At 29.7% G+C, this 12,342-nt stretch overlaps 1 protein-coding gene across 1 annotated transcript; it reads right to left on the bottom strand.

Annotated features, from left to right (window-relative positions):
* Positions 1-303: 303 nt before the first annotated feature.
* Positions 304-3,675, bottom strand: LOC117910044 (probable polygalacturonase At3g15720). The gene is made up of 9 exons (XM_034824098.1): positions 3,571-3,675; positions 3,261-3,395; positions 3,088-3,122; positions 1,671-1,848; positions 1,338-1,545; positions 1,037-1,118; positions 845-962; positions 647-760; positions 304-543 (listed from the first exon to the last, which is right to left on the bottom strand). Exons 1-9 carry the CDS (start codon positions 3,673-3,675, stop codon positions 304-306), a joined length of 1,215 nt encoding a protein of 404 aa, XP_034679989.1.
* Between the last annotated feature and the right edge of the window lie 8,667 nt (positions 3,676-12,342).

Below are 12,342 nucleotides of genomic sequence, written 5' to 3'. Positions count from 1 at the left end.
ACTCCTTACCAGACTCTTATGTATTTTTCATATGTACTTTTTTTTTTTCACTGGTTGATTTCTTCTATAATATTTAAAACTTCAGCACTGAATACTTAATTGACTCTAGGTTATAGTGGTGAAAGATAATAAAGTTTTAATTTACAACATAAGATAGTTCGGTGAATCCAGCCCTCAAAACCCTTATTAATTGAGTTACAACATAAGATTCGCTACATGAGACATCCAACAAATATCATGCGCAAACTGGGTTCTAAAATAAAACAACTCTTTACGTCTATGGAGTTCTAAATCAATGGTTGCTCAGGAATGCATGCATTGGTCAGCAGAAGGTTCTACATTTGATGCTCTTCCATTAACATTAAGACAATGAGCATAAGCCGTCTTCGTTGGATCTGAGCTCTTTAAGTGGATATCATCAAGCACAATATTGTTGCATGAATTTCTGGTACCACAATTCAAAGATATCACCTCATCTCCACTTGAGGTCCCAGTTATTCTGGTGTACAATACATCGCTTATTGCCAGTGAACCGGTACCGGTCTTCAATATTTCAAGACAATGAGAAAAAGAGGTCATCAGCAAAACATGTCTCAAACTCGATGGAATAAAATATGAAAAAATTGGGAAGGGATCCACGCCTTACATGGTTTTTGCAGGCATTGTTAGGGCAGTAAAATTGATCAATGACAATTGGGTAGTGGACATTGTCAAACATAATGTCTTCATATGTTATTTTCTTTACTTCTCCCTCCCCTCCCTATGGGACACAAAATTATAAAAAATAAAAAATTTGTGCTTTCAATTCTAAGTTGCCAGCTAAGAACTATGTTGTAATAACCACCTGCCATGTCTTGATCCTAACTCCAGTAGTGTTTCGTCCTGTAAAATTACAACTCCGTACATGTACTTCTGACACTGTGTCGAAGTCACCTGATCCAGGATCTCCCAGTGATCCAATGCTGCGAAAATGTGAATTTTAGTTCTTATTTTGCACTTCATTATTCTAAAATTTGAATACATGTATTCCACTTACCTAATACCATGGCCAGGTCCACATGTGACGCCGGTTATATTGATAAAGGAACATCTTGCACTAATAGCAATGCAGTCATCACCTACATCATACAAATTATAATGATGGTGATTGTTGTAATACCAATGATGATGTCAAACAAGCAAATATGGATCAAATGAAAGAGAACAAAAAAAGACAAAAAAAAAACCCTTAAGGTGAGTTAGGGTGGAGTTGGAAGATATAAATGGAAGCGATTAAGTTCATAGCATACAAGAAAATGTATGTAGTTGGAGGGCTAAAACAGATCTAAAAAAAGCACCTGTTCCAATTTTGGAGTTCCGAATTTGAACATGGTTTGAGCTAGCAATGTCAATACCATCTGTGTTAGGGGCAGCTTCAGGGGCACTTTTAGTGATGTTATTGATGTTTGCTCCATCACATTTTGTCAAAATGATATGGGCTTTTTGGGGATTGATATGTGTCAATCCTTGCAGTACTAGGTTTGGGCAAGTATAAAACTTCAACGCCTGTCCCAAGACATACCAAATCTTACTATTTGTCACATTGTTAAGCCATGTATGGAACTTTGATTTTAATATGACATTTTCTGAGCAAAAACTATTGGAAAATAATGAAAATGTCTTCTGCTTACAGCTACTCCCCTTCTCTCTTGCCATGAACCTGCCCCTTGGCCATCTATAGTTCCACTCCCGGTCAAAGTAAGCCCTTTCACATATGAGAAGAGAAGCCAATGATTGTTTGAAAATAGGGATTTATTGGTGCTTGCTATAATTTTTGCTGCTACCCGTGTTATGAAGTGTCCCAAATTCCTAATTAGTATAGATTCTTTTTTGTAAAGAATATTATATAGAATATTTATTATTATAATATTAGACTTCCTTTTTGTAAAGAATATTATATAGAATATTTCTAGGTTGATATATTATTGTAATATTAGACTTCCTTATAGAATAAGGAAGGTTATTGGAAATATCTCTATAAATATTTTAGGTCATGAGGGGAAAAAGTTATGAGATGGAGATGGGCTTGTAGAGACTATACAAGGTGGATAGAAATGTGAGGAAGAATGGGAGGTACCTAGTGGAGCGAGATGGCTCGTAGTAAGGTATGGATACAAGGAGTGGGGGAACATGGGATGTTTCGGGAACCCAATAGTTGTATCTGGTTCTGTCCTCTGTAATATTCTCTATTGTATAGTGGAATCATTATCTCTCATCCGTGGACGTAGGCATGGCTGGCCGAACCACGTTAAAATTTCGTGTACCGTATGTGTGATTGTTTTATCTTTGTGTTCTTGAACTAACATTGTTGGCATCAAAGCTTTCGTTGGCACTACAACTGGTATCAGAGCTTGAGTTGAAGATTTCTGGAAGAGCAAAAGATCACAAAGCACACAAGATGAAAACAAAAGGAATTTTCACTGAAGGTGGAGTCGACTACTCTCTCGTGGTGATATGATACAAAAAGGTTTGTGTCATGAAGAGATTGAAGATTAACTTCATGGAATTTGGTCCAAGGTGGAGATTGTTATGAAGTGTCCCAAATTCCTAATTAGTATAGATTCTTTTTTGTAAAGAATATTATATAGAATATTTATTATTGTAATATTAGACTTCCTTTTTGTAAAGAATATTATATAGAATATTTCTAGGTTGATATATTATTGTAATATTAGACTTCCTTATAGAATAAGGAAGGTTATTGGAAATATCTCTATAAATATTTTAGGTCATGAGGGGAAAAAGTTATGAGATGGAGATGGGCTTGTAGAGACTATACAAGGTGGATAGAAATGTGAGGAAGAATGGGAGGTACCTAGTGGAGCGAGATGGCTCGTAGTAAGGTATGGATACAAGGAGTGGGGGAACATGGGATGTTTCGGGAACCCAATAGTTGTATCTGGTTCTGTCCTCTGTAATATTCTCTATTGTATAGTGGAATCATTATCTCTCATCCGTGGACGTGGACGTAGGCATGGTTGGCCGAACCACGTTAAAATTTCGTGTACCGTATGTGTGATTGTTTTATCTTTGTGTTCTTGAACTAACATTGTTGGCATCAAAGCTTTTGTTGGCACTACAACCTGTGGAGAAATCAATGAAAAATGAAAAGGCCAATCTCCATCAATTACCTCCCAATTGAGGTTTTGAATTCTGTCGAATGCTATATTAATTTGAATAAAACATTGCTTAGTCCTCCATAGTTTCAACAAATTAATCACCTGAACATTAATACTTGTGGGCACACATGGACCCAAAAATTGGATAGGATTCAATAAGAATGTCTTTGCCGGTATATTAAGGGTAGCACGCTGTTGTTGAACTTTGCAGGTTTCATTCCACGCCTTCAGAAATGCCTGTACATGCATGGCACATAAAAGATATCTTTTCTATTCGTTTTATAATACAATTTGTGTGTATGTAGTACCAATGGACATAAAAATATGATGATATTTCTAATTGAAGGAATCAGTTACCATTCTCTTCTAGCTGAATTCTCAATACCTGCACGAAGAGAAAGGGATAGTTTACCTGCGAATCATCGGTTTTTCCATCACCAACAGCTCCATAATTCATCACATCAAAATAAGGCGAGCTTGCATTTGTAGTACTACTGAAGCTGGATAATGTTACCATGCATAAAATAAAAAAAGAGAACTGATCCTGCGTGCATAAGCCATTAATATATTCCCACTTGTAAGAATTCTAGTATTCCTCCAAACATTTAAAATTTAGTTGCACTAATGTCATTAGAGGGATACTCACCATTCTATCGTCACAGTAAACCACACAATCAGTACATAGTACTACCAAGTTTTACGTTTGGGTTATAACCATTGATATTCCTTTATATATAACTGATAGACAACACCGAGCTGACCAACAAGAAGAAGACCCAAGCCACAAGAAGCTAACTGCCTAGTATCAGCTTCAACAAACCAAGATCAGCTGCAACAAACCAAAGTCGGTTAGTTAGTTAGTTTGTTGTACAAATGAATATAACTGATTTTGTGAAGCTAGTTGTAGGGTTGTCGTATACATTAATATTTCCATAAATAAACATATAACTGATTTTGTACATTTTCCTATTGCCAGTGATTGCTACAGACTAACTAATTAATAGTTGCCATTTCAATTTAGGAGTGACGCTCTTTTGAGTGCTGTAGAAGCGTTGAAGGAAAGTGTGCTCCATTTGATCTCAATTCTCATAACTTTTGCTTGGTATTCATTATTTGCCAAAATTATTGTTATTGTCTATATCTTAATAATAATAATAATAATAATAATAATAATAATAATAATAATAATGATGATGATGATGATGATGATGATCTTTGAATGGGTAGAGCATGATATACATCGAATTTGATAATATTTTATCATGTAAAACATAAATTAGCATGTTTTTAGTTCCATATTTCTTGTTTTGCATATACAGATTTTATTCTCTCGTCCAAGGTCCTAAATATCCTCTTAAAAACATTGCAATAGTTGACATCTTTTCCATATATAAAGGTTATTGGAGATCCTCAATATATAATAATTTTCAAAATTGTGAAGTTTGGTATGCATGGCTGATATTTCCACAAGTATATGAACAAGATCAACATATATATGGACAATGGCCAACATTTCCTATTTGACATTTGCTAGTTCCTTAATTTCATGTTTATAATAGATTTAACATATTTCTTTGTACCCATTTACTACTCTTTTGTAATTATTCTTTATATCAATAGTTTTTTGTTAGAGTTTAAATAAATAAACTTTAAAAAAAAAGATAATTGCCAATTTTAATTTTGGATAATTACAATGATGATAATGATGATGATGATAATATAAATTGATGTATTCTACAATGATTTATTTTTATGCATACAGTGCTCAATGCAACCAGGTACTATTGAAATTTCCTTTGGAAAGTGATTTTCATGAGAAGGAAATTTCCAAATAAATTTTCATTTAAGTTGGAAGTGTGATAAAATTAAGGAATTTTTATTACTATTCATGTGTTTATCAAAAATTATTTATTTTTAAAATTTATTTGGAATTACAAAAATTAAAATCAAAATAGAATTAAAATAATTAATATTTTATAAATTTAATTTACAATGTTTTTATAAAATCAAAACAAAAAAATTATTTTTAAACACAATTTATCCAAACAAATTTTCTAATTTTTTTTTTTTTTATAAAAAAAAACTTGTTAAACATTGTTATTTTTATAAAATATTAAAAGATAGTTTTTTTTTTCTTATACTTAAAATATTGTTTTGTCTTTGGAATTGCAAGAAATTACCTATATTTGGATCCTTGAAAGTTTAAAGGAAAGAAATTGGAAAGGAAAAATAGAAAAAAAAATATTAAAAAAAGGAATATATATATATATATATTCCTCCAACTTGTATAGAAAAATTTCAAAAATATAATATTTCAATCTTGTAGTTTTTAAATAAAATTTTTTATTTTTTCAATTCTTGTTTACACGTCTTTTTGCAAAAGATTTTCCTCAAGAAGAAGAGATTAAGTAAAAAATACTCAAAATTCAAAGAAGAATCATTTTATAAGAAACCAAAGCATAAGAAATATTCAAATAAAAAATATCAAAAAAATTCAAAGAAAGTAGATAAAGAAGATGTTAAATGTTTCAAATGTGGCAAAAAAGGGCATACAACCCCAAATTGCAAAATCAAAGCAATAATTGCTTACTAGATATAGGAAAACACCTCAAACAACAAATGATTAATCTTATCAAAACAAAGTCATTATCAGATTCATCTAGTCAAACCTCGGTAGAATCATCTATTGACGATCAGCTTCTTCTAATAGAAGATAGCTCTTCCAAGGAGTCAAACAAGTCTTCCTCACAGTCATCTTGTGATTGTGAAAATTGTCTTTATCATATCAAACAAGTAAATGTAATAACCAGTGAACAAAACTTCTTAATGGAGTTAATTGACAAACTTCCCGATCAAAATCTTCAAAGAGAATACTTTAAAAAAAAAATTAGAAATTCAAAAACAAATTAATGAAAAAATCATAGAAAATACAAATCAATACAACTTAAAAATTGTTTTAGATCAATTTTTTGTGCCTAAATCTATAGGAATTCAAGATCTTCAAAATGAAATAAGTCAAATAAAACTTCATACTAATAAGAGGCAAAACCAAAATCAAGATATAGAAACAAGACTTCAAATGTTGGAACATGCAAAACTTCAAACTATAGAAATTATAGAAAATGATCAATTAGAAGAAGGAGAATCTTCTCAATTGTTTGTAAATACTATAACAAGAATGATTACTCAAAAATGGCATATCAAAGTAAAACTTTTTATTAAACTTGATTTCTCAAAAGAATGATTACTCCTTCATAAGGCGTGATGTTATCATTGATAATTGATGAATATTTATACACAAATAACATTAAGGTGGTGAAGGTAAACTATTACTATAATTCAAACACCATCTCCAACTCTAATTCAAATTAATAATAGCATTTTACTTAAGCTAAACGAATAATAGTTAAATATTAATATTTTAATTAAAGACGAACATTAACTTTCACTACCATAGTCATCCTATCTTTGATTTTTCTTGGTCAAAATTGATATATATTTTAGGCTTTAGTAATATTATAATAGAGATTAACAGTGAAGAAATAAGTGTTGTTGCTAAGGATCAACATTGTTTAGTTGTTTATAATCGAAATAACTAACTATTTGCTATAGGTTAATGTAGGTATAATTTTTAGATTTGGTTGCATTATTTAAATTTTTGTTGATATATCATGAGTCATCTGATGAACCGTTATGCTAATCTTGTACCTTCATAATTCAATCAACATAAGTCAATTTCCTCAAAGAATTTAATAGAAAATATTTGTCGAAAATATTGTGACGATCTTGAACAATGTTGGCTAAGATATAAGGGGTGGCTAGATGATAATCCACCACATAATATAGAACTTTAGGATATTTTGCATATTTTCATAAGGGTTGGGTTTAACTCCCTCAATCTCATCAATTTCTTTTGGTCAATTTCATGATAAAATACCAGAGGAGTGTTACGAGTTTTGAAAGCTTTTGCAGGAGGAAAGAATAACGCCTTCTTCGATTGTATGTCAATAACAATTCTTAATTGTGACAGTGGGGGTATGCATGTAAATTCAGAAAACCATAGAAGGCCGGCCCACAGTCTATTAATAATAGCAATGGCAGGGCAAAGCTTAGACCCTATCTCATGGAAGTGGTAAAATGCCTGGGAACTCCTTTGAGTGATTATGCTCCTGTCATTGCTACCATTTTCAAAAATGAATCTGATGCCCTACAACATAATCATCATAACAGTGGTTCAGGGGAACATTTCGTGAGTTTCTCATAGTTTTTCATTTCAACTTCCAGTTCATGGATTTGGACTAGGTTATATATACACTAGCATCATCGCTATTAAATTTACGTTTCTAATAAATTTGTCATAGTAGTTCTATCTTGTGTGAGTTATTGATTGTGAAAAAAGGTCTAATGGGTGCAAATTCAATCATGTTTTCAGATTATATCTTTTAATTGTCATACTAATTGAGAAGGCAACCCATTTTAACAATGTGTATTAACTTGTTCTCAATTATAGTTCTGAATAATTGAAATTAAACATCTTTGATAGGAAATCACCTTTTTTTTTTTTGATCAAGTGGCTAAAGTGTTCTAAGATGATGTTGTCTGTCCTCAAGAAGTTGGCCCATCTGAGATGAATATTTGAAGTCACTGATCAACAATGATGTTTCTCAAACCAAGAAGAATGAAACTTTTACAGATGGTAATCATTTGAATAAATTAGATCAATGTTGTACTAAAAGGGTTGTTGTAGAAACTGCTGACAAACCTGTCAAAATATGCCAGACAAAAAGGAGTGGGAAAACTCATTTTTTGGTGAATCCAGATGAAGGCTATGACTGTTGTTGGCTTGGTAGGTTGAAAACAGCTAATCGAACAAAAAACAATTAGAGAAATATCATCAATACGAACAAATCCTTAAAAGGAGTACGAGAAAAAGTAATTTGAGGACTAAGATGCCAAAAAAGTCTAGTACTAAGGTATAGTTAATTTGAGAATGATTTTGTGTATTCTTATTGTGTTTGGTATAGATAAATTCTTTTTCTCCCTCATGCACACATACACACACATCCCTCTTCTCTCTTTCTCTCCCTCTCTCTCTCACATTTTGCAAAGTGACCTTGTTGGTCACAGAGTGAACACTTGCTAATGTAGGGACAATGTTGTGAGGTGAAAAAATTTGGTTGATGAGTTGGTGAAGAGGCCGTGTTTGCAAAAAATGATGGACGATTTTTGTTGGTAGTTGGTAGATAGGATGAACAGTTTGGCATTCAGCTTCTAGGTGAATTATAAAATGATTTTTGTGTGAGATTGGCAGAAGTAGGCCTGTTGGAGAGATTTGCCTTCTTTTGTGCTTCATACTTAAGATGTGCTTCAAAATTGATGACCTTGTCATGCAAGTAATCAAATGTAAAGAGGCTTTCACAAACTCGCATGACCAAGTAGAGGTCCTTGTACATAGTCTTCATCAAGACAACCAAGGATCCTCAATGTATTAGAACCTCATTGTCTACTGAAACATTACGCATAATAAATTCATCAATTATAATTTTTGCATATTGCATGTAATCAATGATTCAGTGTCTTTGTTGAGGAGACAAAGATTCTCCTTCAATTGTGTGAGTCCCCCTCGAGAGAGTTTGGCATAAGTGTTCACTAAAATGTTCCAAGCTTCATGAGATGTTCTTGATGAAGCAACAAAGACAACAAGATCAGGAGAAATAAAGTTAGCTATGGCATTGAGAATTAATTGGTCTTGTCGAACCCAGAAGGAATGGTTTTGAATTTGGACTTTTGCCATTAATGGTAGTGACAGTTGAAGAGGTATGGGTTCTGTCAATGAATCCTATAAGATCATATCCTATTAGAATGACATGAAAGAGGAGATGAATTTGATAGATATTTGAGTGGTGGTATTAATAAAGATAAAGGGAGGAATTGTGGTCAAAGAGATTGATGATGGTAGAAGAGTTTGTGGATATAGAAGTGTTTTGGGCACTAACAATATTAAAAAGATTGGAGGGTTATACTCGAGAGAGTTTCTAGGATCTCTAATACCATATGAAGTTTGAGACATAAGCAAGGCTCCTAATAACATATGAAGTTTGAGAGAGAAGCAAGGATTGAGGAAAAATGACTCACCAATTTTTTATTGAGAGAGAAGATTATAATATTCAAGATCGATTGACTTGAAGAGGAAAAGAATAATTCTCTAACCACTAATTTCCTAAAATATAGGAATTTCTAAAGAATAAAATCTTTACAAAATATTGACAACTAGCAAGAGAAGATATTCTGTTAAAATATAAAAACTACCCAAGAATAAAATATTTATAGTGTTATAAAATATGAGATTTTATCAAATTATGGGAACTTGTGGATGATCATTCATATTGATGTATATCTCTTCGTGACTTTCTATAAAAAGGGTGACCTCTAATGATACTTGATTCAGTTTTCTTCCATTCTACTTTTCTTTGAGGATTTCTGTTTATTTTCTCTTCTTTCTTTTTCTCATTCTTTTATTTTACATGTTATCAACATGATGCTCTAAGTATGTAGAAAAATATAAGAATGTTCGAGATAGAAAAAGACAAGAATTCATCTATAAAATTTCTTGTAGGTATGTAGCCTTATTTTCTTGAAATGAAATATGAAAAGTAATATGCATTGTATTCTATTATTATAATTTTCATTTACTTTATCTCATGGCCAGAAGCTGTGTAAATCATATTTCATATAATCAAGTCAAAAACTTGTAATTGTAGATATGTTAATTATTTAATAACTAGAAGTTATATAGAAAAATTTTCATAACCAGAAGTTATGAAAAATATATACAATCCTCGTAACAAGAAGTTATAGGGTAAATTATAAAATTACAAATATATAGTCGGAAGCTATGTATATGATCTCTAATTACTTTTTAATTATATTATATAACTAGAAGTTATATAAAACAACATTATATGGTCAAAAGATATATAATGAATAGTTCATAGCTTAAAACTATATACAAATCTATACAATGAATAATTCATAGCTTGAAGCTATGTACAAATGCAAAATTACAAATACATAGCCAAAAGTTATGTATATAACTCCTAATTATTTGTTTTTAATTATACAATATAATTGGAAGTTATACCAAATCATATTATATAGCCAGAAGTTATAAAATGGATAGTTCATAGCCTAAAACTATGTACAAATCTATACAATGAATACTTCAAAGCTTGAAGGTATGCACAAATCTACACGATGAATAGTTCATAACCTGAAACTATGCATAAATTTACAAAAAAAAAAAAAAAAAAATAGTTGAGAGTCTAAAGCTATGTACAAATTTGTATATTTTATTGTTTGATAAAATAATCATAGGCTAAAGTTATGAAATATATTAACCTTTAATTTCTTTTAATTATATGGTGTAATTGGAAGTTATACATGAATAGTTCATAACTTGAAGCTATGCACAAATTTACATTAAAAAAAAAAATAGTTCCTAACCTGAAGTTATATACAAATTTGCATATTTTCTTATTTTGACAAAATAATCATAACCTGAAGTTATGAAAAATATTGACTTTTAATTTTTATTTCATATTCACGTATTTTTTCATAACTAGGAATTATTAAAACAATTTTTATTGACAATTGTTTCATAGCCAGAAGCTATGTATACAATTTCTAATTCTCTTGTATAACCATAAGTTATACAAAACAAAATTGTCAATGAACAACTATGTAACTAGAAGATACATAAATTTTTTTAATTTTGTTGTATATTTAGAAGTTATATCATAACATAATTGTAAGTTGCTTAATGTTATTATAACATTACTCAAATTTTAATTATTCATAGCCTGAAGCTATGAAGAAAAAGTAAGTAAATTAATAAGTGTTAAAACTCGTATAGATAGAAGCTATATGAAAAAAATATTTTATTATAAACTTATATGATATAGCTAGAAGTAATATAAATATTATTATTAAAAACCTGAAGTTATGAAAATGAAAAAATTAATATTCTTTGTACTAATCAAAGGTTATGCAAAAGTTGTTAATATGTACTTTCTTATAACTAGAAGTTATAAAGAACAAAATTGTTAACTAATAATTTTTGTAAAACTTTATGAAATTCATAGAACCAAAAGTGTAATGAAATATATTATAGTTTGAAGCTATGATAACAAGCATATAGATAATATTTACATATTATCAAAAGATTGATATTTTGTATATCAAGCTATACAAATAGGTAAGTGCTTTATAATTGTTTTATGAACTCTTATTATTAGAAGTTATACTGTCATTAATAGAAATATTTACATATAAATGTGCAATTTTTGGGTTGCATGAAAGTATAATATTTATACTTAATATTCTTGTGTTAGAGATGATGTTTTTTTTTTTTTTTTTTAATTCTAGTTGTTTAATACACAATAATCTTTTGATATAATACTTGAGATTAATCTTAATCTTTATTTTTCAATATCTAATGTAAAATATGGTTGTTTTATATAAAAAGTTGAGATTTTTGGATAACATAAGTACTTATATTTTGAAAATTTTGGATAACATATTTTATTTGGATTTACTTGTTGAGAATTTAATAATGAAATTATATGTTGAAATTTTTGATTATTTGTTTTGGATACATGTGAAATATATGACTTGGTCATATGATTAATAATTTGATTTTGCATGTCAAATTTCTTTAAGATATGTTTGTATGATTGAAAATTTTTGAGTTATATAAAATAATATATATTATTGTATGTTGTCACATATGGTATTTTTATTAATGTAATATTTTCATTATTCAACAATAATTTTCAAATTACAGTAGGTTCAACTATTGTTTTTAATATATTTTGATCTATCTTAAGATATATATTTAGATGGATTTGTAGTGTTTGACTTAAAGTTTTGAGACAACAAGATGGTTTGAATCATGATATATTCTCTTGAAATTTTGATCTATGAATTAATTTTTGCACATTGATTTAGATCATAATAATATTTGAATAAAATTATGGATCTATCATTATAATTAGTTTGATTATTGAAATACTTCCTAGTTATTTCATGTATAAATTGCTCCACACTTATAAAATCAAATGTGTGAGATATTTAAGAAATATATAACTTTAATTTTTTTTTTTCTATATTTTTTGTGATGTTATAT

This window comes from Vitis riparia, unplaced genomic scaffold (assembly GCF_004353265.1).
Source record: "Vitis riparia cultivar Riparia Gloire de Montpellier isolate 1030 unplaced genomic scaffold, EGFV_Vit.rip_1.0 scaffold566_pilon_pilon, whole genome shotgun sequence".
Lineage (NCBI taxonomy): Eukaryota > Viridiplantae > Streptophyta > Magnoliopsida > Vitales > Vitaceae > Vitis > Vitis riparia.
This window is presented reverse-complemented; position numbering and strand designations above follow the sequence as displayed.